The sequence below is a fragment of the Chrysemys picta genome, unplaced genomic scaffold (assembly GCF_011386835.1).
Source record: "Chrysemys picta bellii isolate R12L10 unplaced genomic scaffold, ASM1138683v2 scaf41, whole genome shotgun sequence".
Lineage (NCBI taxonomy): Eukaryota > Metazoa > Chordata > Testudines > Emydidae > Chrysemys > Chrysemys picta.
Genome location: NW_027052748.1, coordinates 1 through 26,823, shown reverse-complemented (window position 1 = coordinate 26,823; position 26,823 = coordinate 1). Strand labels below are relative to the sequence as shown.

Sequence of the window (26,823 nt, the reverse complement as noted above, 5' to 3'; positions counted from 1 at the left end):
TGTAGAATGCAGGGTGGGTAGTCTATGCAAGCAATCCAAGCTGCTTAGGGCCTCATGCAGGCTGAGAAACTCAAACTAGCCCAATTTTCCCTTCTGGCAGCGAGACTGGAGAGAGTGCAACTCATGGCTTAATTTCCTCCTCTCTTCCTGTCCCCCATCAGACTGAAGCCCCACCTGTTCTTAAGGCCAAGTTGTGACATCATGGGCTAGTTGCCATTTCAGGCAAAGGAGTGAGCATGGGGTCTTTGGTAAGGAATTAAGCATCTCATGTGAAATTAGCTGTACCAAGTGAAGCACTGTGCAGGCAGCTTCTTAAAGGCACAAAGATGTAAAATAATTGCTATTTAGCATTAATTTCCTGCAATACACCTCTATCCAGATATAACGCGACCCAATATAACACGAATTCGGATATAACGCAGTAAAGCAGCACTCCGGGGGGGTGGGGCGGGGCTGCACACTCCGGCGAATCAATGCAAGTTCGATATAACGCGGTTTCACCTATAACGTGGTAAGATTTTTTGGCTCCCAAGGACAGCGTTATATCAAGGTAGAGGTGTACTGTGGGAAGAGAATGATTGAAAATTTTGAAAGAAAAATATATATATAAAAGAACCTTAATGGAATTTTCATACACCAATTTTGACAACACAACAGAGAGAGAAGAATTAAAACGGAGACTGAACACAAGTAATCAAAGGTTTTGTCTGAGCTAAGTGGCCCCTTCTGTTCAGTCCTGCAAGTTTGTTTTATCTCATCTTGCAGAATTTTTGTTTTAAAGCCACAGTGAAGAAAAATTCTGACCACAGCCTGAGTAACCTTACTGAGAAAAGGGTGTTCTCACACTACTGTTCTTGCATGTCATCATCCGGATGCAATGGTGAAAGCTGTGAAAGGACAAGTCTTTGATAAGGTTTTGGATTTTTGTGTGTGTGACAGGATGATGAGAATTTGATGCGTCTGCCATTTTGACAATTCTCATCACTGTGTTTGAGGGCAAGAAGAAAGGCATGTATTGCTTAGTTTTTGGATCTAACTGGACCCAGATTAATTAAGGCATCACGGTCTGGTCTCTCAAAATGTTATGTAATGTAATAGCTTCCTGTCAAACCTGGGGCATTGCAAACAGGTTGAAATTTACAATCATCTGATTATTATTCATTGGCCTAAATTAAGAGATTTTACTCCACTTCCTAGAAGACAGTTGTCCATATTACACAGACCACCACCACAACTGACCTTTAATTAGCCCTTGTGTTGACCATCTCGGTAGGAGGACCAAGGAATGAAAGGGGATTGACTAGGAAAATGGAATCTGCCATCCAGAGTTGGATGAAGCAAATTGGTTTAGTTGGATGTCCTTTTCCTGTTCCTAAAATGTCAGAGGAGGTTTTTTGTTTTGGTTAATTAACATTTCCATAATATTTAAAAAATGTTTGCATCCTGAATAAGTCATATTGGTGTCTGACAAAAGCTTTCAAATATGGAATTACTGGGCCTTGCAGCACCAAGGGGTCTGATGATGTAATCACTAACCCAGGGGTAGGTAACCTATGGCATGTGTGCCAAAGGCGGCACGCGATCTGATTTTCAGTGGCACTCACACTACCTGGGTCCTGGCACTGGTCCAGGGGGCCCTGCATTTTAATTTTAAATTAAACTTCTTAAACATTTTAAAAACCTTATTTACTTTACATACAACAATAGTTTAGTTGTATATTATAGACTTATAGAAAGAGACCTTCTAAAAACGTTAAAATGTATTACTGGCACGCAAAACCTTACATCAGAGTGAATAAATGAAGACTCGGCCCACCACTTCTGAAAGGCTGCTGACCCCTGCACTAAACCGAGGTATCTCAATTGGTGATGCCAGTGAGGTGTTGGCATGGATCCCTTCTGCAGCCAGCTTTCAGGTTGCTGCCGTCAACCTGCTGCACACACAGGATCTTTCCTGAGCCTGATCCCCTCTGCCTTCTGATGTAGTTCTTTTGATTGGTCACTCTGGGTAACATGGTGCCCTCTCTTAGCTAGATATTGATTTGGGTTGCTGCCCCTCCCAGAGGGCTGTGGCCCAACCCTTTCCCTCACACTTGTTCTGGGAGCTGGGGATGGAAGTCATCCAGCAGCTTAGTTACAATATGCACATCTCTCCCCTCTTCCTCCAACTTCTTTATGGCAATTAAACGCTAAAACATTTGGTGCATGTGTATACTCTACTCATAGGGTGTGATTACAGCTTGAGTAGACATACCAAAGCTAAACCTTTACAAGCCCACTGAGAACCCTGGGCAGTTGTTTACAGGGCTACTCTGTGCGGAAGCACTCACTGTTACAGCTTCAACCTAGCTTGATTAAAGCTAGCTCGGGTATGTCTATGCGAATACAGTATAAACAAACCCTTCGTTCCATCATTCCTTCTTTCACACAGGTTTTGTTATTTTGCTTTTTACAAAAAAGAGAAAGCACAATAGCTCAGACAATAGGATTTCACATACGGGCAAACATTTCCTATTGCACTATTCTATATATATATCTACCACAACATAAGTGCTAAAGTATCTATATTTGCAACAGAGAACTTGAAAGTGTCCTTCTTCCAATGTTGTTTAAGATGAGTTTCAGCCTGCTAAAGTTATAACACAACTATTGTTAAGAACAACTCTGTAGCTGTTAATTTTGGCAGAGTTGAAGAAAAACAAATAAGCACTCTCTGGAATCAGATCATGTTTTATTTCCATAAACCATGTCCTTTCTAGCCTTCCTATTATGGTGTGTGTATTTTAGCTTTTGCTATGCTCTGTATTTGCCATTCCTGAGGTGTATAAAATACATAAGAAAAAACATGTTAAGCCTGTGTAAATCTACGTTTCCTCATGTCTTTATCTGGTTATCTTAGTCTACAATTAAAAATAAATACCTGGTTCTTCTCAACCCACCCTCAACTTTGACTGTGAAGATGAAGCCCTGTGATGTCATATCTATCTGTTCCGTTTCTCGTTATGGCACATCAGTTTCATTTACACCATCAAAAGCAGCTCTTTTGAGATCCCTGGCATGTTCATCAGACTAAGTGTTTTTGCTCTGTTCCAACTTGGGCAGGTCATCATGACTTTGTAAAATGGAACATCCATCAATCTGCTTCACCAATCACAAATGTTATGGCAAAGTAGCAGCAAATGAGTTGAGAGGCTGGAGTGGTTACTGTGGGTAATTTTATAACTGGCTGCTAGAGGATAGCTTGATTTCATAAAGTTGCCTTTGTGCAGGCTAAGAGTAATAAACGTGAGTGAAAGAAGCACGTGTACAAACACACACATCCCAGCCATATTGCTTTACAACTAATTTCCTTCTCATTTTTTTTCTCCTGAAATTTAATACAACTTTAGATGATCACCTAAGCAAAGCATTATATTACACTCCCCCTCCCCCCCAAAAAAGTGGTAAATCTGGTGCAAACAACGAGGTGGATTTCAGAAAATGAGAAGGATTAGAAATACAGTTGTTGCATGTTATATAAACACTGCAGAGCACAATAAATTCCTTAATTGTCTTATTCTGGGATTAAAAGTTTAAGGACCCAATTCTGCACTGTTTTGGAGCGTCTCCTCTGAAATACTAAATGCTTTTAACTCCACTGAAATTAAGGGCTCTTGGCACCATGTAGAATTGGGTCCTAACCCCCCACCATCCCTTTATGCAAATAGTTGGAAATCCTGTTACCAGCAGGGGTTAAATATTCAGGTGAAAGATTTGAATGCTCTGTAGCAATATTGTTCTTTCTGTATCCATGCCCTTCCTGATAGCACCATACTTTGGAGTCAAGCATTTTGAGTACAATAAGTAGTGTAGGGCTTTGTGTTGAATACCATGATACAACAGCTGTATATTAGAAAGTATGGTGAAATAATGGTTAGCAGAGGGGTACGCTCTACGTAATGCTGATGCAAAGATTTTATTTGTGATTGCCTTTGGGCAGGAATTGCCTCTGTGTTTTTGTATAGTATCAGGCACACATGGTGCTCAGTAACTATATGAAAATAATAATGCAAAAAGGATTGGCATCCCTGACTCACTTCTTGGAAAGTCAAAAACTTCCTGCTGACATACCTGACACATGGGTCAGCTCTCAAGTGGTCATCAGAGTCTTCACTGTCTTCTTAAACATCCGCTGGTGCCTTCTGGAAAACTTTGAAAAACATCCTATTGAACTATTGGCCTTTGATGAAACAGGATCTTTGATTTCTTAGTTCAACTGCCTCTGGTGCCGATTGGCCACCTCCAGACGCTTGCTCAGTGTGACATCACAATGCTCTGGTTTGAAGGTGATTGGTATGTCATAAATACAGGGAAATAAGCAGACCAGTTTTCTCATGTGAATGTGTGAATAGTAAAATGAATTCCCCACATGTCAAATTATTCCTAAAAGGAAATTTTTACAAACATTTCCAGGTGGCATCAGCAGCTCTTAAGGCCCATTTCATAGATCAGTTAAGACTGGCTCATGTTGCTGTGTATCTTGTAAAATCAGCTAGCAGCTGGTAGTTGTACTCTTTAGAATTGGGCGTGCTGCGCGGTGTAGCTTGGTGAGGCTACGTGCTCACTAATGGACGGCAATCCATCTGAGGGGTGGCAGTTGTCATGCTCATTACCTCGCTCCATTCACTGACGTCGGTAAGAGAGGGGCATTTGTTATTTAAGCCTTTTTTTTATTATGCTGCATTCACATCTGGCAAAAAGTAGGCATGCTTCCTGCCCATTGAACCCTGTATGTCAATAAGACCCTTGCCAATTCCACAGGTTTTTAATCAGTAATAAGCTTCCAGTCTAGACTCCTGCATTTGTCTCTGCTAGTGAATGACAATCCAGCCTTCATGTTTCAGATCCTGCACCATATGGCTTTGTGTCCTGCTTAGTACCAAGTTGCAAAATATTGAACATTTAGACAAAAAAAATCCATTTGCTTCATACTGAGATTTCACAAGGATTCAATGTTTATAGACCTTTTTACTATCAAGTTGATTCTCTTAAACATATCTTCTTATACATTTTCAAACAAGGAACTCATCCTATTAAGGCCAATGATTTATTAAAAATGTTTACAATCTGTCATTACTGTTTTTAAGACAAGACATACTGTGGGCAATGGGAATGCATTTTAAAATATCTGCATTGTAATATTATAAAGAATGAGGTTTTTTATCCAAAGCATTATCACTTTTTTTCCCATGTTTCAGGGCAGGAGGATTATGATCGGCTACGACCACTTTCATACCAGAATACAAACATGGTCTTAATTTGTTATGATGTTATGAACCCTACTAGCTATGATAACGTTTTAATTAAGGTAAGAGACCTCATAATTACTTGGCTCATTCATGTTAAATTTACTATGCTATATGGGTGAGAATGACTGATTTGTAACAACCTGGTTTTAGCAGCCCCACTCCCTAAGATAACTAATAAATGCACTGTTCATTTATCACCACACATCTAGCAATGGGCCTGAGACACAGTTCTGAGATCTGGATAAGAGTTTCTCCAACATTTATGGGTGTTCAGATTTCGGGATTGGGTTTAGGGCCCTCTTAGTTTCAATACAATATAAAAAAAATACAGAGAAATCAGAAGAGCAAGATCTAATTCTCCAGGAGTACCTCATATGAAGCTTGTCTTCTCTCCCTCTCTTTTTATTCATATATTTTTGTTCTATTGTTATTTGCCCCAAAGAACTCTTTCACCTGGCTTTTAACAACAAGTCATCCTATTTGTGACCCCCTGCTGCAAGGTTGACTGGGACCCCAGATCCAGAAGGCAGAAAGTTCAAGGTCAATCCCCTTGCTCGAGTTACTAAGAGAAATTTACTATAACTTAGTTTCAGTTCTGTGATTGATTACAGATCTTTAGGCTGAAACATCTAAAGGGAGACTACTGCACACTTAAGGCTCAAAATGTGACCTACAGCACGTGAAAGTGGTTGTACTCTGATGGAGAATGTCCTCTGGATCATAAATCTTTGTTAGTTAAAATCCACAGTTCCATCACTGCCTTAAAAAAAATTTTTTTTTATAAACTCTGTAAAAAATAAGAAGTGTTCCACACTCTTGGTTTTCACTCTATTGACTCTTTATCAACACTGTCAGTGTGCGCAGCTATTCTTGCTGCCAGTCTGTATAAATTAGAACAAAATTCTTATTTTCAAAAATTTTTAAGATGGTATTAAACATTGAAGAGTAAAGCAAAATAAAAAAGCCTCAGTATAATAGCTGTCAGTGTCCCTCTAATCTTTCTGAGGCCTGGTCCACACTAACCCCCCACTTCGGACTAAGGAACGCAAATTCAGCTACGTTATTAACAGCATTCGAAGTACCTTAGTCCGAACTTATCACGGGTCCAGACGCGGCAGTCAGGCTCCCCCGTCGATCCCGGAAGTGCTTGCCGTCGACGCCGGTACTCCTCTCACTGAGCTGGAGTACCGGCGTCGACGGCAAGCACTTCCGGGATCCATTTATCGCATCTAGACAAGATGCGATAAATCGATCCCAGAAGATCGATCGCTTACATCCGGACCAGGAAGGAAGTATAGACATACCCTAAGTAACAAACTCCATCTGTTTCAGAATATGTGATGGGCTAGCCCTTCACTCTCTTAAAGGGTTTGGAATTTTTTAGTCTGTTTTCTAAGCAATTCTGAAATCAACAACAGTGAGATAACACTAGATTTGAGTGTAATGGAGGTGAATTTGATTCTAAAGTTAGTGATGTATGGTATTGGGTATAGGGGAGACAGAGGTAGGCACCTCTTTATATCTTTGAATTTAGTATTTCTGTTCAGTCTTTGTGATGCTCCAAAGTGAAAGCTTAAGACTAAAACCAGATAAATGAAACTAAGTACGACTGGTCTGGATTCTGATCTTGTACCTGACTTTAGAGGATTTATTCTGGATTTACACTAGTGTAAGTGAGCTCTTTGGGGGGCAGGGACCATATCTTACCTCTATGATTATACAGTACCTGATGCTGATTGGGGCTTTTAGGTGCTTTCATTATATAAATAATCTGTCTAGATGCAACAGAGGGTCCTGGGGCACCTTTGAGACTAACAGAAGTATTGGGAGCATAAGTTTTCGTGGGTAAGAACCTCACTTCTTCAGATGCAAGAAGTGAGGTTCTTACCCACGAAAGCTTATGCTCCCAATACTTCTGTTAGTCTCAAAGGTGCCACAGGACCCTCTGTTGCTTTTTACAGATTCAGACTAACACGGCTACCCCTCTGATACTGTCTAGATGCGGCAGCTGCTCAGCCCAAAAAAAAAAAAATTTTACTTCAATTGGCTATTTTATTGAAAGCATGCTCGTTATGGGGCTAATCCTGCTTTCTTGAAGTCAATAGCAATATTTCGTTGCCCAGGATAGAAATTTTGGGTGTGCAAGGAATGCAAGTTCATGTCCTAAAGAAACTGCCAGCTTTTCCAAACTGCTCTCTATCTCAATCTTCGCTCATGTCTTAAAACACAATGTAGGAGATATAGCAATGGTTTTCAATCAACCTATTTACCAGTGTGTTCTGTGGGCTGCATCCAATACTACCTGTATGGCCTTGAGGATGTCACATGGGCTGCAGCTGTGTGCTGATTGGGCTGCAAGCGGCCCACGGTTTGAGAACCGCTGAGATATAGGAAGTCCCATGCAGAGTTAACCCTCCATGAGCAGAGCATAATTTACCTCTGAGTACTTTAAGGAAAGGAGGGGCCCCACATATTTACAGGTCAGGTTGCGGTATATCTATAAATACTCACTTAAATAATATCCTACCCTGTTCCTAGCACTGGATACTTTCTACAGTTTTGTTGTAAATTGAATGCTGATTTTGCTCCTAGGCATTGTCATTTTGATTTTTTTTTTTTTTTAAAAGCTTACCTAAATGTTTCATTTTCCACCATCAGTGGTATCCTGAAGTAAGTCACTTCTGCCGGGGAGTCCCTCTAATACTTATCGGCTGCAAAACAGACCTTCGAAAGGACAAAGAACATTTACGTAAGCTCATGTCTTCTGAGCAGGAACCAATCACATATAACCAGGTAAAGAGGATTGCATTTAAGAGTTGTGTCCTTTGCACGAGCAATAGGTACATTTCCTATAATATGGTATTATTACTCATGAATAGTAAGCACTGCCATGAAAATCTTGACACAGAAAGGAGCATCTCACCTCAAAGGTTACTGTTGCTTATTGATGCAAAATTTACCATTCAAGCATCACTTTACAAACATTAACCAAGCCTCACAACACCCATGTTATGTAGGCAAGTATCTCTATCCCCACTTTACAGATGGGGATGATTAGTCAGTGGTGGAGTGACTTATTTCTTGTCACACAGGAAGCATCTACAGAAATGAAACTAGAACCTAGGTCTGCTGCTTCCCTGTTCTTTCCTATAACGACTGTCATCCCTCCTGCTACAGGTCACGAAGACAGCAGCAAAATTTGAGTATTCTGTATACAAGGTTGGGCAACAGCTTGAGGTGTACCAAAATTTTGCAATATTAAAAAAGGAACTATTGCTGCATCGGTGTCAGAAATTACGGTGTTCTTTCCAGTCAGTCAGAAACGAAAATGTTTATCATCTTGTGAAATTCTGCATACTGCCTCCATTGCACTTAGCGACTCTCTTCACCAATGTCAGGCATATAATATTTTATTATTTACTTCAGCTCAGGTGCTGCCAGGAGCCTTGATACTGTTATTCCCACAAGAAAGTGTAGACATTTATGAAAGCTCCTTTCTAAGAAAATCTATCAGTATGGCTTAAGAGGACTGAGTGCGGGTCTGCACTCCAGGGAGATCAACGCTCCTGCAATCGATGCAGCAGGGGTCGATTTTAGCAGGATACAGAGCGCTCTCCGGTTGACCTGGTACTCCAGCTTCCCAAGAAGATTAAAATAAGTCGATGGGAGAGCGTCTCCCGTCAATGCAGCGAAGACACCGGGATAAATCAACCTAAGCTATATAGACTCCAGCTAGATAATTCACGTAGCTGGAGTAGTGTAACTTAGGTCAACTTATCCTGGTAGTGAAGACAAGTCCCTAGTTCACAAACTTTTCAGACCCTTTACAACAATGTGGCAAACTAAAACTTTCCTACGGAGGAGATCTTCCTTCAGCTCAAGATATGGAACTGCTGCTTTGGTCCCTAAATACCCTGGCTTCAGTCCCAGCTTTGAGTGGATTCTTCAGACTCCTCTGACATATAGATACAGTATACATTTCCAGATAGAGGTCAATCACCAAATGGATAACAGGCATATACCAGCAGTTTGTATTGTAGAAACATAAATAATATACAGAATTCTTATGGCTATCGGTTAGTAAGAAGCTTCTTTTGGGGGCAGTGTGCTTCAGGATTTCTTGTCTCTTATGCTCCATTTCCTCCTCATTGAGTATCCTACCTAAAACTGACCCATCCTTCTGGTTGAGTCGTCTTCTGAAACTCATCCACTCTGTTCCTGGCTCAAGCAGAAGGGGCCACTCATGCAACACAAGATATTTCTAATGCTAAGAACTGAGTTTGGGATTCAAACACTGATCCCTCCACCTCTGGAGCCTGCTGACATCTGAAAGTGGAGAAATTTTATGTAAAATTGCGCTTGGGTCAATTTGATTGTATTGTAGGCCCAATTTTCAAATATGGGTCCTGACAGACTGGATACACACCTTATTGCTAATTTTAAGCATTCAAGTTTGGGTTTTGGAGGTTCTGTTTAGAGCCTAAACTTTAAAAAAGTTGGGCTTTAACACACAACAAGGTAGGCAACCAAGAAATCTCCACTGCATTGCACTTCCAAACTGGCTTTTAGATTAATCTTTTAAAAAAATCAATAAAGTTCTATAAATGGAGCCTATTAATTTATTATTAAATGTGTTTTACAGTAGTGCTTAGGACTACTACTACTTATTCTTTAACTCTACAAACAAAACCATCTGCCTTCTTTTGCCTGACCCCATTGTATAAAGATATCTTCAGAATTATTCACTTCTTCCCTCTGTAACTCCAAGAACACTTACGTTTGTTACCTTCCTTTCTTCTAGGGTGAAGCAACTTGTCAGCAGATGAAGGCACAAGCTTATTTGGAGTGCTCAGCCAAGTGTCGAGAAAACATAGAGAATGTTTTTAAAGAAGCAACAAATATTGCATTGAATGCCATGAAAAAAGCTAAGCGCCGAAAAAAGAGGAAACGGTGTTCGATATTATGATGATCCAGACCACTGGGACTATAGAAGAGCTTGTTAAAATCTTGATACATTTATTACCAATAGTTTATTTTTATAATTTCTTTTTTCAGTCCATTTTTATTCCTACTTTGATTTTATTTTTAAAATTTGATTTTGTAATATTGTGCTTTTTGTTGCACCTCATAGGAAGATTTCAAAGCGCTTTATCAATATTAGTTTGTGGTAGATGGCTACGTTTATCTGGATTTTGTTCCTGACCGTAAATGACTGTCAGCCAGGTTCCAAATCCACTCTTATTTATACACTGACAGTTTGACTGGCAGTCTTTATTGCTCATAGTTTTATTCCAGCACATAGGTGCTGGTAGTTCTGGCTGATTTACTGGTCTTGTTCACTTCTGAATTGACATGGAAAGGATAGAAATGGCTACTTCTCTCAAAGGAAGAGTGAAGTTAAATCAGAGCAGATGGTCAGATTGAGAGGATAAAAATCAAAGTTCTATATTGAGTTCTAATTATAATTACAAAGCAAGGGCTCTATTAACCATTCTTCTCAGAGTAGCCTCAAGCAACTGCCCCAAACTATGTACTATTTGGCTGCACCTTTATTAGAATGTCCACTTCGTAAAGCAGCTGTTTGGAAATCTATCGTGTGGTCTCTCCAGATTGGATTTATGATAATAGAAAGTGTTTTACATCCTTCATTATAGTCTACTCAGAAAGCCACTCAGTGCAGATATGATGCATCTTGCTAAATGCTTTACCTCTCGCAGGTAACAGCAGCTGCCACTATTTTAATACCCAGAGAGAGGATCGAATGTGCAATACAAGCAAAACTTTAAAATAAACAAAAGTGCAATTTATTCAACACCGTGTGCTTGTATGATGTGTGGCAAATTGAGCTGTGCTACTTACATGAGTGTTAAGAATTACATGGTGAAATCATCCCTGCTGCCCTACAATGACTATTTTACCTTCAAGGACATCTAGTTAACAATGCATGCAGGTGTCCTAGTTGCTTCCCATTTAAGTGAGAGGAACCATCCCATTCAAATTAGTACCTGCACTCCAAGGCTTTAAAGTTTTGTGAGAAATTTCTCTGTATGTGAGGTTACTACAGCTGAAGATTTTTTCACAATAACGTGACACTACAGAAATAGCATGTTTTAAAATGATATTTTGCAGCAGAGGTGTTTTTTCTGAAATATGCCATGGTTTGGGCTGTAATATGCAGTCCAGCCTAGGGGGGAGTAAGTTGTGTTCATAGCATGTCAGTTATTTCTCTATCCGGGAGGCTTACATTTGCGGTTTTTGCCAGGATTCCTGCTAACATCCTGAAAAATTCCAAAAGTCAGGTTAGAAACAGTACATTTCCAGTCTTCTCTTCATTTGGTTGTGAATTCAGCTGATAGATCACTCCAAGGTGGATTTTTCTATTTCCTTTGTGTTGTATGCTAATTGGATACAGAGGTTTTGTTAACTTGGAATTGACCCCAAAACAAGCCTGCAAAAAATCCAAGGACCATTAAGATTCATGGAGGCCTTTACCTCCAAGCTTAAAATGGAATAATTTGTAAATTCAAAACAAGCTTTGGACATTCTACTCATCTCTAGAGGCAGTATGCTCAGACTGAACATGAAGGGAAGGAGGGAAAACCTCCATTGCTCTATAGAAAAAGCTCTGATTCAGGAGCTACACAGCCCTGATGTGGATGTGTGTTTTCTTAACAAAGAGGGATAAATTTTTTTTTACTGCAAAGCAAGCTATGGCATATAAGCAAAAATTCAGTATACAGTACTCTAAAAAGCAATGCCTGAGATTGACAAATATGGTGGTACTAATTCTATTTACCTCATCCAGTGCACTAAGTGCTCCATAAACAACTATGTAGGTGAAACCAAACACACAGTCGCTATGCTCTCGAATGAATTGCACACAGGAAAATAATAAGACAAAACACCATATCACCTGTGGGTGAACACTTTTCACAAATGAAATTAGAGGCCCAAGTGCTGCAATTACAGCCTCGGTCAGAGCCATGTTCAGAAGAACATGGTTTTGGAAAACAATGGTAAAGGCAACATTTAAAAGAAGGTCTTGAAACAGCTCTGTGTTGTACTATTTATTTTGTGCGTTTTTCAGGGCTGACCAGATTACCTGATCTCTAGCTGAATATCACCAGGCTTCCTGCAAACAAAGCCAATAACAAAACATAACATTTAAACCATTAACTTAAAAAAGTTTGTTCTTTAAATAGTTTTTAAAAAGGGTGCATAGCAGCATGGTACAAATATGGGCAAGTTTCACAGTACACACAGGTTAGCATAGGCCACTGAAAATGTAGTGTTTTAATTAACAGTTTTAGAAATAAACATTAGGTCTGCATTACTGGTTGACCTAAAACATTTTTAAAGTTTTACTAATGTAGTACCTGGAATTTCAGAAATAAAATAATGCTGGATCAAAAAAAACCCAACCCAAAAACAAAACAAGAGATGAAGGAACAGAATTACAGTAAATATCACTTTCTCCCTAGACTGGCGTTTGTTCTGGCAGGTGCATGCCACATTACTGCTGTATATACAAAGGAAAAACACCAAATGTGTTTTGTATTAAATATACTTAAATAATAGGGCTGCAGGCTGGAGAGCAGTGCTTGCATAATACTGTACAGCAGTCTGTGCTGGGAGAGTTCACATTCTTAGCATAACACGAACAGGATTTCTTCCAAGATTTATTTGCAATATAACTGTGGTTTACCAGGTTCAGTCTGATAAATTATTTGCTAAGAGTGGAAAGAAGAGAGATCCCACATTTTAGTGTCCACCATTGCAACCCAGTTTCACAGTTTCTTCATTTCGTCTTTGTTTTTCTGAAGCTTAGTGTGCACCACTTTTAAAGTAGTAAGAAAGTTTCCAAGGAAGAGCAGCAGAAATGTGAGAGCCAGTACAAAAACCTGGGGGTGGGGGGGAAAAAAAACAACACACAAAGGTGATGATCCATTTGGTAAAAATCTTCCAATTATGACAGCAGTGAGATTTGAAAGGGTTTTTTAAAATGATAAGGAGGTCCTGGCCATAAGTAACACATGCACAACCCCTCCCCCCCCCGCCAATATCAAGCAAACTTGATACTTGCCTTAAGAAGTGAATCACTATATATGAAAGTTGTATACAAAATAACAGGTCTTCCCTTCGACATGGGTTCTATGGAATGGGGTTTATAGACTTTCCATGCAATAGGACAAAGTCTGATATATTGGGTGTTTTCAAGCTCCGACTTCTATTGTCCTATTTTATAACCAACATTTGTCCTTAAGATAAGGAGGTAACCAAATCTCATGCCTCAGATTGTACACAGAATTTGGGAAGGACTGTCCTGGTCTCTGCCCCACCACCAGACCTACGATTCTGTTAGCAGTAGTAGGGGCAATGGACACATATAGAGGGAGAAGATCCTAGTCCAATATACAGAACTCACATGGATTATTCAGTTAACAGGTGTATACTTTTATCATGATCATTTAAATGGGAATTTACAGCCTTTAACATAAAGTTTACTACATTTGTACACAGATTATTTTTAAACTACTTCACTGTCTGGGAGATGTCATGGTCCATCCAGTTCAACTACCCTGAAGAAAGTGAGGTTGTTCATGCTTATGCCAGGGCTATATTTAGTCCCAAGCCTCAGCATATGTAGGAACGCCCATTTATATGAGAGGAACTACATGAATAATAAGAAGATATCAAGCTAACACTGGAGGGTGCGTCCCTCCTTTTTTACTAGGAAAATCTGAATGCTAGATTGTGTGATGGAGCTAGGGCATGGGGCCTGCTGAATTTTAATAAAAAAAAAAAAATAAAAAAAACCCCAACAGCCCACCACATGAGATTCCCTGCCCTACTGAGTGCACAATGACTCCTCTAGATTTCATTTGGATTCACAGATTCAAAGGCCAGAAGGTATCAGAAGGTCTGACCTCCCTGTAGAACACAGGCCAAAGAACTCCCCAAATATTCCTTTTGAAGAAGAGTATATCTTATAGAGAAATATCCATCTTGATTAAAGAGGGTTAGTGATGGAAAATCCACCATGACTCTTGGCAAATGGTAATTAACCACTGGAACAGTCACTAAGAATTTACAGCTTATTTCCAATTTCTCTATTTTCAACTTCCAGACAGTGGATCATGTTAGACTTTTCTCTGCTAGACTGAAAGCCCGTTATCAAATATTTGTCCCCCATGTAAGTACTTATAATCAAGTCACGCCCCCTCAACCTTCTCTTTGTTAAACTACATATATTGAGCTCTTTGAGTCTATCACTACAAGGCATGTTTTCTAATCCTTTAATTGTTCTCACGGCTCTTCTCTGAACCCGCTCCAATTTATCAACATCCTTCTTGAATTGTGGGCACCAGAACTGGACACAGCCTTCCAGCAGTGGTCACACCAGGGCCAAATACAGAGGTAAAATATCCTCTCTATACCTATTTGAGATTGCCCTGTTTATACTCCCAGGATTGCATTAGCTTTTTTTGGCCACAGAGTCACACTGGGAGTTCATGTTCAGCCGATTATCCACCATGATCCCCACATCTTTCAGAGTCACTACTTCCCAGGATAGAGTCCCCCTCATGTAAATATGGCCTGCCTACATTCTTTGTTCCTAGATGTATAAATTTCTATTTAGCCATATCAGAATGCATAGTTTGCTTGAGCCCATCTTACCAAGCGATTCACATCATTCTATATCAAGATCAATACAAGCAACTGAATTCGAGAAAACGTGTACATGTCGTTGGCAATGAGGAACACTAAGTAGAAAAGTATCAGCATCCTTAAAGATATAGTAATAAAGTGGATACTGCCATATACTTTATAGCTACCTTCTGTTTGGTATTGTATTCAACTGATACAAAGGAAGTTATTCTGACAAATTCTATGTCAATTTTCAGACTAAGGCATTTGGATCAATGATAACATCAGAGTTCTTGTTTATTGTAAACAGAGTTACCTACCTGCCATTCTTTGCATTCCGTATGCCTAGACAGTTCAAAAAGTGTGATTGCATTATAGAGCTGCCAAAACTAAGAAGAGAGAGAGAGAGAGAGAGAGAGAGACCACTTCATTAAAAATATAATAAAAATAAAAATGGATTGTTAAACAGTTTAGGCTGCTGTAAATTAGCAATTAGCACAGCAAGGGAAGCTGCTTGACATGCTGGTGTGTCCTTTGGCAAAAGAAAAAAAAAATCTGAATTTGGAAGCCACAGCTATGCATGAGGTACGGGTAAGATACTGGTTGCTGACCATGAAGGATTATGTAAAACATTGCATAGATATTTATATTTAAGTCTGGTTCTTCAACAAGTCAGCACATTAACGTGACTCAGGCTTTTCATGCACAAGTGCATTCTATTGTATGATGTTCGTTTACAGGTGCATTCCCTGTGGGTGAGAGGGCTGATTTAAAGAAAAAAACCAACTACAAAACAAACAAACGGTAAGATTTAAGGTATCAAAAGAATTAAAATGTTTTAAAGAGTTTGAGATTGTTATAGGAATTAGTCTTGAATGAACCACAGCAGCAGAGCAACATTGAGCCTCCCCCCTTTTAAAACAAATCAAGAATAATCAATTTCTCCCAGGTAGATTTTCCAATTGTAGTTTTATCTACAAGAAGGGAGGAATACTTCTACATTTTAAGTCCCTTTTCTTATTTAAAATGTTATACTGCACCCAGTATCACCACGTCATTAGGTATGTATCCATGGCACATAGTGTGTACCGTGTGGTACAAAAGAAGATATGGTCCTGTCCCAGAGAGCTTAGAGTTTAAGGGCCTGAGTCTGCATTCTTTATGAGATTTCAGAGGTTACTCAAGTAAAGGATGGAGGATCAGTGCTTCAATTGGACACGGACAGTACAGGACAAATCTGTAATATACTGGAGAGCTACATGAAGATCCAAATCACAAAGTGGAGTATAGTTTGTATTTATTGTTTTCAATTATACACTTCTTATGTTGGTGAATTATGGCTGAAACGCTCCATGGAAAATATCTTTAGAAGGTGGAATTTCAGCAAAGCAGTGTGATCAGATGGTATCCAAAGAAAGGGAGGGAACTTTAAGCATAAGGGGCAGCGTAAAAGGGGATGAAGCTATGAGTGGGAGGGTACAAAAAGTGCATTTAGGAGCATAAGCAGTTGGGGGATGGAGGGGAGAATGAAGGCAGAAATCTAGGTGGTGGAGTCAGGCAGAGCTTTGAAAATGAGGTGCTTGAATTATTATATTGTGATGTATATTGCACAGGTTTTTGGGTTGTTTTTTAAACTTACTAGCAGCTGGCATAGAGGCAAGGGGATATTTGATCTATGCCCCATAAACATTGTGGAAGTAAATAAAATACCCCCAACCACCAAATAAAAATGAAGCCAGAGTGGGGGAGGAGGGAAATTTGTCCTCAAAATAATAAAAGTGGATTCAGGGAGACTGGAAAACTGCACAGCTGATCGAGAAACCAGGTGACCTGCCACCAAGAGGGACTGAAACTGTTCTTTACAGTTTTCAAGCAATTTGTTCATGAACTGAGACACTGCCTTCCCATCTGAATAGTTATACCAGGCCAAGAGGGCCTGGTGGTCAGCAATATGAAGATGTAACCTCCCCCCCCCGACACACACACACTTTGAATAAACCTCTCTCCCTAAAAGGTTTAACTGATTTGCATCCTTTTTTAGGGGGAGGGGAAGGGGGGGGCAAACATGGGACATAGCCTTAGCTTGACCTTGACAGTGCCTTTCATTTACCATGGCCACTTCCAGTGAGCATAGTGTGGGGTGTGAATAAACCTTCTCAAACCCCTGGGATGGAACCTGGTATTTGTGCTCTATGCACTTAGCCGTTGGTTGAACAGATGAGGGGGTTTGCCACAGTGACTTGATGGGCTGCATTAACATCTCATGTACAGGAAAGGCTGAAGTAGCTGGGTGCAAAACATTTATCAGCTTGTGAGGATTCTCCTCCACCAGCTCCATTTGATTGCCAAGAGATGCGTCCATCCTTTTTAGTAACTTTATAGTCATCCAGAACCGGGGAGGAAGCTTCTGGTAGGAGCGCGTCATCCGGAGATGAGGATGACATATTCAAAGGAGGCAAGGCAGAACCCTCCCGGGGCTGATCTTGCACTGCTGAGGCAGACTGCTGGCACAAGGCTGATTGGGGAAGTCCAGCCATTCTGTGTCTGGATGCTGTTCTGCACCAACCATTAGTGGTTCCTTGGTATCAGGTGGGAAGCCTCCCTTCTTGACAATCTGCTTCTATGAAGAAGCAGAGATGTTGATCTCGATGCTGGTGGTATTCCCCAAGGCATCCAATATGGCCAATGCGGTGGCTGACACAGTATCAGAAGCCAGTTATGCCTAGGCCAGGGTCCCCCATCCCTTGATCTGCCCTTGACAGAGCAATTTCTGTGAGAGTAGGAGGCGGCCCTGGACTCTCTGAAGTGGGAAACCTGACTTTGACTAGGAGTAAAAATACTCCCAAATCCTAGGTGGTGTGGTACCAGGAGGAGTCCTCGGAGCCCAGGATCTATGTCAAGACTGCAGTACCAGTGGCAGCATTGAAGGCTTCCTAGACAGTGGTACCATGTGATGAGGTGGAGGTGCCATACCCTGGGCCTACTGAGGAGGCCAATGAGTGCGGTACCTGGCCTGAGAATGATGGGGCCACAACAGACCCTGACGTTGGTGCTGATGGGCATCGCACCTGTGATGGTGCCAGAAGAGGGTCTTTGCCCTGAATCCGTGGCAATGGCAGAATAGCACCGAAATGGACAGCTGCCCCACCATAAGCAGGGACAACTCATCTACAGCCATCACTCATGAGATGGCCCATCTCAACGGTCCAGGGGTGCATACAGGAGTCAACAGCTCAGCCCTATGAGAGGTACTGCGAACTAGTACAGGAAACGGCAAGCTGAAGGGCACGCACTATATCTTCGGTACCAGAGTGGCCTTCCATTGCAGAGGAGGCCCGTACCCAGGACTTCAAAGAAGTCAGTGCGTTCTTATGCTTCAAAGGATGGGAATGGTCTGTGGTCTTGCGCCTCGAAAATGATGGCCCTGGTGAAGGGGATCTCCTATATAGTCTGTCTGCTGGAGAGACCACGGAAGCACTCCTACAAGAGGTGGTCAATGAACTCCCTTGTGCCAAACGAGGGGGTTCCCTGACGCCAGGCAAAGAGCCATGAGACGTTAGCGAAGGCTCTCTTCTCTCTGCTTCTTGTTCTGGATTGGAAGCCACAGCAGATCAGACACCCGTCTCTAATGTGACCCTCAGCCAAGCATTTTAAATAGCAAGTCCTCAGGTCACTAATAGGCAGCGGAAACAGGGCTTAAAACCTGGAGACCTTGGCATAAGTTCCCCCAGTACCGGGCAAGGCCCAGAATCCTGCTGTAGCCAAAGAAAAATTAAATAAGTTAAAAAGAAAAAGGAAAAAAAAAAAAAAGGATGTCCAAAGACTAAAAACAGTGAGTACCGCTAAATGAAAAAAGCTAACTATAAGTAACGGTTCACAGGGGAATTAGGCTGGAAAGCCCAGGAGTGCTCTGACTACTAGCCACAGAGGGTAAGAAGAACAAAAGGATGGGTGGGGTGGGTCACGATTTATACCCCGGGCTCAGGGCAGGAGGAAGCCAGTGGACATATGGGGCTGCCTCTAAGGTTACCACTAGGGAAAACTCTCTGGCACTGATGCATGAGACATGCATACACCTACATAGCGTAAGGGACATATGCAATCACTAAAAGAGGGGGTGCCAGGTAACCAAACAGAAGAACTCCAATGGCAAACTCCTCTAATTACAAAGGTTAAAGGGCTTCTTCATGATCTCATACGGAAAAATAACCAATCAGATGTATTTTCACTAGAAGAGAGCAAAATCTAGTGACTACAGGTTTCTGGAATAATCTGTGTTAAACTAGTCTTCCTACTTTCAACCATTTCATAACTTCTTTCTAAAAGGGATACTCAATTCCCCGCTCTGGAACACAGTTACCATATGCACTATGTGATCCAAGAGGCAACTTTGTGTTTTGCTACAATTACAGCACTAACAACTCTGAAAAATCCCTGGTCTTTATGTTCAAATAAAACAAATCAGTGAAATATGTAGGAGCCACAGAGGGTCCTGTGGCATCTTTAAGACTAACAGAAGTATTGGGAGCATAAGCTTTTGTGGGTAAGAACCTCACTTCTTCAGATGGCATCTGAAGAAGTGAGGTTCTTACCCACAAAAGCTTATGCTCCCAATACTTCTGTTAGTCTTAAAGATGCCACAGGACCCTCTGTTGCTTTTTACAGATTCAGACTAACACGGCTACCCCTCTGATACTTGACACCATGTAGGAGCCAGGTTCTCCAACTTACATGCCCAAAGAACAGGAAGGGAAGAAGGAAGGTCAGCCCTCGCCACATCCAAGACTGAAATCCTTCTGTAAAACCAGAACATTAGGAGACACAAATAAATTAGTACCTACAGGCCCACCACTCTCCTCCACCATCATCTGTTATTATTTTCTGTCTTCTTCAGATAAGATGTTCAGGACAAGGAGCTCTACATTTTATGTAAACCACCCTGGATACCTATGGCTATATATAAGAAGACAAATGACAAAAGATATAATTTTTACATTTAAGATTACAAAGCCTTCAAAATATCAGTTTAATACTATCCTTTTTGTCCAACGTAACAAAAGGGTCATAAATCATTTAGTTTCAGTCTCCTGTTGCTAACATACATACTCAAAATGATCAGGGCAGGATAGTGGAATGATTCTGGGAAGGCTTTGAGATAGCCTGTTTTCACTTCCAGAGTTTTTGAGAAATCACATTTAAAACTTTAAGTCAATTAGATGCTGAATGCAAATTAAATGTTTTTTGTAAAACTAAATTAGGGGTTACAAAAATACCCACCTACTGTAAGATCCAAGTGGTTTCTTTTCCCTAATGCACGGAGTCTGTAAAGGCAACCACTTTGATAATAATATTGTAGGAACTGTACACAGCCTGGAAAACAAAGGAATTATTCATTTTAGTTGGAACTGGGCGGGAGAAAACAAAATCATGTTGCAGTGGCTACTCTAACACGAACAGTAAGAAAAGTTAATTCATTGCTATCTGCGAACTTAGGCCTGGTCCACACTAAAAAGTTAGGTCGACCCACCTACATGGCTCAGAGGTGTGAAAAATCCATACCCCTGGAGCAATGTAGTTAAACTGGTCTAACCCACCCCCCCAGTTTAAATAGAATTCTTCAACTGACCTAGTGCTATCAACATAGCTACTGCCTCTCGGTGGCACAGGTAGTCTATAGTGAAGCACTATAACAGTCAACTGTAGACAAGCCCTTCGTTTAATACTAATGATATACCTATCTCAGAGCTGGAAGGGACCCCGAAAGGTCATCGAGTCTAGCCCCCTGCCTTCACTAGCAGGACCAAGTACTCATTTTGCCCCAGATCCCTAGGTGGCCCCCTCAAGGATTGAACTCACAACCCTAGGTTTAGCAGGCCAATGCTCAAACCATTGAGCTATCCCTCCCCCACGGAACCTTAGTATTTAAGAGGCAGAAGGGTAGAGAATCCACATTTCATTCAAGAATTAACAAGGTAAGATATACTTACTCTGAAAAATTGAAAACGCTAAAAATTGATTGCGAAACATTTGATACATGAGTCCATCTGGCCTGATAGAGAGGGGGGTAAAAAAGAAAAGATTCACACTTTTGGTTTAATAAGAAATACAAAAACTAATATAAAGTTCCTTCTCCCTATTTCAGTCAAGTCTGAGCCCATAAGTGAATGACATAAGCAGTTATTCTTGTTATCCAGTGCGGCCCACTCGGCTGCAGTTCTCAGCTTGTGGCAAAGCTTATGAGGTCAGTAAATGTCTAAACATCACAACTCTGGGTTGTAGGCAACTTATCTCATTGGGTTTCCCTGGGTTCTTTTCTCTAACTGGGAATGTTGCCTTTTCTTGTTAATTAAATGGCAGTATTCTATAGCCAATGATCAAATCATTAAGCAATATTTGCAAAAAACAATCAAAATAGGTGTGTGTGCACCTGAGGGGAGAAGTAATTTTTTTTTATTGTTTTAATAATAACTTTCTGTTCCTGTGGTTTTAATAAAGAAGTTAAATAGTGACGGAAATAAAAGGATTTTTATATTAAACATATATAAAAAAAAGATTATAAGTGAGACTATTTTAATCAAGGTTTTGTTAAATTACACAAAACATTCAAATTGTTTGCACGATCACCCTAACCAGGGGATAAAAATTAAACCCAAAACAAAACCACGAGTTTGAATGTTTACTTTTATAATCTGGATTCAGCAAAATGAAAGTAAAAGACCCAAAGATTTATTGAATATAATTCATGTCATTTATTGTCTATATAGAGAGATTTATTTGCTTGTTCTTTAATATAAATTTCTTAGCTCTTTATATAGAGCAGCAAATCAGGGAGATTCAGACATTTTGCTGCCCCCATTACAGCTACTGAGCTGTTGTTTTAATGGAGCTGTAACTGAACTCTCCAGTAGTTCTATATTTATCATTCCAAATGTCACACCAGAGAAAACATAAGGCACAAAGCTACAGTAAGTGCCTGGAAAGACACATTTATACCAGGTCACTTTAGACGCGTCTGAGGAGGGTTTAAAACCGTTAATGAAAATCTGTCAGAGTAAAGAGAAAACTTACCATGTTAACATTACTCCAGATAGAAATGTGGAGACATAATGATGAGACACCCACCAGCCCTTAATCCTTAAAAAGAAAAAGGTAATTAAGAAGGACAGCGGGGAAGAAAGTCACAAATATGCGCCCTAAATATAAAGCCAGTCTTTCAATATTGAGATTGAACGTTCAATCTCAGTCTGAGCAGAATGTGCTAAAATAGTTTGGCCAGGTCAGTATTAATCATTTCTTGAGCTAGGATAAAAAAAAATCAGTATAAAATAAGTGAGGTTTGAAAAACAGGAACATCACACAGTCTTGAGTCAAAACAATCTACCACTGTGAGATTTAAATACATAGTCTATTCAATGTTACTGGGAAGCAAAAGCAGCCATTGTTTTATCTCTACAGTTCACAATTGTAACGGTCAACGAAATTGCAAGAAATACCAAGAAAGCCCACAGTTCCCATTCCCTTTCAGTCACCAAAAAAATAAATAAATAAATAAAAACCACACCAGTGAGCAGCAGACTTAATCCTCCCCAACCAGATCCCATCAGAAATAACATTCCAAGGCTCTCAATTCTGGGTTCAGACCGTTGGCCTCTCCATTTTCCTCAGCATACATAATGGATATATTTTGTTGGGGATGCTCTCAGAGGTCACTGAACCCCACCCCACATTTTAATTATGTAATAATAGCAGAGAGTAATTTGAAGTCTGAGTAAGCACCATTACTTCTCTCTCTCTCTCTCTCTCTCACTCACACACACACACACAAAATCAGCCTAGAGGGAGAATGCCCTCTTCTGGGCACCACCTGTCTAACCAGCAACATCCATGCAAGCCTTAGGCCTGCAAGCTACTTTATTTTAGAGGATGCGATAGAAGTGACTGTGTGCAGCAGGAAACAGAGTGATGTTCAGAGGCAGAACCCACACACACAGGAAAGGGATGTGATGTTCAGAAGCAGAACCTACACCTCCCCCCCCATATTTTTCTAACTGATATTTCACAAGTTGCATCAGCAACACACTACGGGAACTCATCAGGTGAGTGAGTGAGAGGGCATGGCTACACTACACTTTGCTGACAAAAGTTACGGTGGTCTAAAGCCGCCACAGTAAAGGTACATCGCTTGTGCGTTTGCATACTTGGCGCCTTGCACTGGCGCTGCAAGTACTCACCAGGAGTGCTTGTGTCAATGCACAGCACAGTGCACCATGAGTAAGTATCCCAGCATGCAACTCACCACCATCCACCGCATTGTCTTTTGGGAAGTTTTGGCAATGCATGGTGGGGCAGAAACAAGTTACACAGGAGACTAGGAGCAAGAGGTCAACTTCCCAGCATCCAACTTTCTCCAGCCCACATCATCGCTATCACGTAATTTGTACCACTTTTGAAAGTACCACGAACACACACAGGACTTGTTGCTGTCCACCATGTGTGACAGAAGCATGGAGCCTGCACAGTTCTGCACTCGTCATGAGCACTGCAAGCACAAGACACACAATCCTCCAGTATTTGCAGAACGACAAGTACCACCGCGGAGAACCGTCAGATTGCTGTGGGACACAGTAAGAACCAATTCAAGATTGTTGGTGGCATTCACAGAAGAGGTGCAAATGGTGGAGCACTGCGTATGGGCCCAACAAATGAGCACTGACTGGTGGAATCACATCATAATGAAGATTTGGGATGATGAGCAATGGCTTCAAAACTTTCGGATGTACAAGACCACATTCCTGGAACTATATATAATGTATATAATGCCTGCATCTGTAACTTTCACTCTATGCATCCGAAGAAGTGAGGTTTTTACTCACGAAAGCTTATGCCCAAATAAATCTGTTAGTCTTTAAGGTGCCACCAGACTCCTTGTTGTTTTTGTAGATACAGACTAACACGGCTACCCCCTGATACTTGATTCCTGGAACTGTGTGCTGAGTTCAACCCAGCCCTGCAGTGCAGGGACACCACAATGAGAATTGCACTGACAATGGAGAACCGAGTGGCGATCACACTATAGAAACTTGCAACGCTAGATTGCTGCTGTGAGAAATGATTTTGGAGTTGGAAAATCCACTGTGGAGGGGAATCACTGTCATGCAAGTATGAAGGGCCATTAATAGTCTCCTGCTACACATGACTGACTCTTAGCAATGTGCAGGACAAAAATAGATGGATTTTCAGCAATAAGGTTCCCGAACTGTGGTGGAGCAATGGACAGCACGCATATCCCTATTCTGGCACCACACCCCTTTGCCACAGAGCTAATCAACAGAAAGCTATTTTTCTGTTGTTATGCAAGCTCTCGTGGATTACTGGGGACACTTCACTGACATCAGTGTGGGCTGGTCAGGAAAGGCACATGATGGTTGCACCTTTAAGAACACAGGACTGTTCAGAAAGCTACAGGCAGGGACTTTCCCCACTGGCGGATCACCTTGGGTGATGCTGAAATGCCAATAGTGATCCTGGGGGTCCCAGCCTACCGCTTATTCCCCTAGCTCATGAAGTCATACACCATACAACTCAACAACACCGAGGAAAGATTCAACTACCGGCTCAAGCAGGTGCAAAATGACAGCCGAATGTGCTTTTGGTAGACTGAAGTGATGCTGGTGTTGTTTATTCACAAGATTGGATCTCAGTGAGGAAAAATATCACAATGGTTACAGCTGCCCGCTGTGTCCTGCAGAATGTCTGTGTCGCAAAGGGAGAAAAGTTGCTGCCAGGGTGGAGGGCACAGATGGAATGGCTGTCTGCCAAGTTTGAACAGCCAGATACAAGGCTATCAAAAAAGCTCAACACGGAGCTACACAGCACTTAACAAGAGTCACAATAATGTGTTGGTGTACTGTGCTCTGCCTGGCCCTGAAGTTTGGGAACCTGTTAAGAACTGTGTGGCATTTGGTGCATGATCAGTGTTGTACTCATAGATGCGCACCTATTATTTTTGTGGTGCAGGCTATACATTTATGATTATTACACTGTGTTTGAAATATCTCATAGGATCAATGACAAAGTGTACAATCACAAGTAAGTGGGTGCTTTCAGGACTGCCAGCCATTCTCTAGAAATTATTTTCCAAATAATAATTTTATTGAGCAACAACACTTCAGAAAAATATCTGTGAAAGTTAAAAGCAAATATATTACAACCTTAATCAATTTATGGAACAGAGCATACAGAAGGGGATGGAACATTCATGTCCATGTTAACTATACATACAGCAATTGTAGCTGAAGTTGTGTTTGTCCGGGATGACTCCCAGTGTGTAGGGGTAGGGATGCATCCCTGATGCCACGTGGAATGTTGAGGGGGTGTAGGGATATAGGGAGTTGCTATACTGGAGTTCTCCATGGACTGCAAAGGGAGATAGGCCTGGGACTGCAGACCCTGTAGGTCCACTAGTGTCTGCAGCATCTGTGTTTGCTGTCGGAGAAGCTCCATTATGTCCTGGTGTTTCTCCCTAGAGTCTGCAATATTCATCCTCCAGGGCCTCTGTTCATGATCTGACGCAGCTCTGGCTTCCAAGATCTCATTGAAATTGCCATCCTCGGTTCTCTTTTTCTCCTTCTGCCCTCAAGCAGCTGCAGATAAAACAGACAGAGGTGACTATACAACAGAAAGCAAAAGTTAAAGTTCAGAACTCCCTTCCCTTATTCTCGTAAAGTTTTAAACAAAACACGCTTATTGACCTTTCTGCTTAGGAGTGCTTGTGCATGGCCCCACTCACATGGTGAGTATGGCTGGCCAGGGCGGAGGGAAATGAGGTGGGAATGGCCCAGTTGCATGAAACTGAGTATATGGCAATGGCACTGAACACTGTCACCACTTTCCACAGGTGGTGGTGATTTCAGCTGATCGCTCACTTCTGGAGAGTAACAAAGGCACAGACAACACAGTTGCTGCTGGCGTTCCAAAGCCGCCTGGGCCAGCATGCTGCTAACCTGTTTATGAAATGGTGCCTGCCAAAGTTATCACTGACTGACATGGAAAAGGATCCTTCCTCAGAGGAAGAAATAAGGCTGCCATCCCTAGAAACCTTTCAGAGAAGATTGCAAAGTACCTCCATGAAAGTTTCATTGAGATCTCTCAGGAGAATTTGGAGGGACAACCCTAGGTATATAAACTGCTCCATAAGGAGTCCCCTGCCTAACTCCACAGGGGAATGAAAAAGCAGGTGTTACCTGTTGTACCACTAGCTCTTTTAGTACGAATAAAAGAAAGAAAAGTCAATAGCTATGTCCTGCTAAGTTGGGGGCACCATCACTGTAATGGGAAATACATTTACACACTTACCCAAGGTTCTTTCCCCTGTATCAGGTTCACCTGTACTCGACTGCCAGGACTGACTAGACCGTGGAGTCTCAAATAGGTCCTGGCTCACAGCACAGCTCAACAATTTCCCCGCTCACGGTCGCACGTCCCCCATCCTCCCTCTTCTCCTCCTCACTGTTCACACCAGGGGCCAATGACTCAGGCTCCTTGGAGACGTGCAAGATGCTGGTGGGGTTTCCTCCAAGTACGGCATGCAGTTCTTTGTAAAAGTGGCAGGTCTGTGGCTCAGCATCAAGTTGACGGTTGGCCTCCCTGGCTTTCTGTATGCCTGCCACAATTTCTTTGCTTTCGCACAGCACTGCTGCTGCTCCCTGTCAAACCCTTTCTCCTGCATCCCCCATTCAACCTGCTCATAGACGTCCACGTTTCTATCGCTGATTTGTGGCTGTGTCTTGTTTGCTTCTTTATAGTGCATAACAAAGGCCTGAAATGGTTTGGGGGTTATTTTTATTTAAAAAAAAAAAAAAAAAAAAAAAAAAAAAAAAAAACAGTA

General features: G+C 41.3%; 2 protein-coding genes across 7 annotated transcripts in view; one reads left to right on the top strand and one right to left on the bottom strand.

Moving 5' to 3' along the window:
* The window catches only part of LOC101939376 (ras homolog family member F, filopodia associated), a 46,523-nt gene extending 35,423 nt beyond the window's left edge, over positions 1 to 11,100 (top strand). Inside the window, exons 4-6 of one of the 2 annotated variants that reach the window (XM_065579021.1) lie at positions 5,238 to 5,347; positions 7,947 to 8,081; positions 10,090 to 11,100. In XM_065579021.1, coding sequence (XP_065435093.1) covers positions 5,238 to 5,347; positions 7,947 to 8,081; positions 10,090 to 10,254 — 410 coding nt within the window. In that variant the 3' untranslated portion in view covers positions 10,255 to 11,100. Of the gene's footprint in view, positions 1 to 5,237; positions 5,348 to 7,946; positions 8,538 to 10,089 lie in introns of those variants that run through there. The other variant, XM_065579020.1, reaches the window with a different exon arrangement.
* LOC135977844 (transmembrane protein 120B-like) lies at positions 8,622 to 26,806 on the bottom strand. Of its 5 annotated transcripts, none has more exons than XR_010595289.1 (7): positions 22,005 to 26,773; positions 20,924 to 20,985; positions 20,214 to 20,306; positions 19,668 to 19,732; positions 15,257 to 15,325; positions 12,391 to 13,189; positions 8,622 to 11,566 (listed from the first exon to the last, which is right to left on the bottom strand). XR_010595289.1 is itself a non-coding variant. In XM_065579025.1 (7 exons), exons 1-6 carry the CDS (start codon positions 22,013 to 22,015, stop codon positions 12,409 to 12,411), a joined length of 312 nt encoding a protein of 103 aa, XP_065435097.1. In that variant the 5' UTR covers positions 22,016 to 26,773; the 3' UTR covers positions 8,622 to 11,566; positions 12,391 to 12,408. The 5 variants fall into 5 exon arrangements, 4 of the variants coding, with proteins under 4 accessions (XP_065435097.1, XP_065435095.1, XP_065435094.1 ...); XM_065579025.1 differs by having other exon boundaries at positions 12,391 to 12,420; XM_065579023.1 differs by lacking the exon at positions 8,622 to 11,566 and having other exon boundaries at positions 12,343 to 13,189; positions 22,005 to 25,579; positions 26,292 to 26,806.
* Between the last annotated feature and the right edge of the window lie 17 nt (positions 26,807 to 26,823).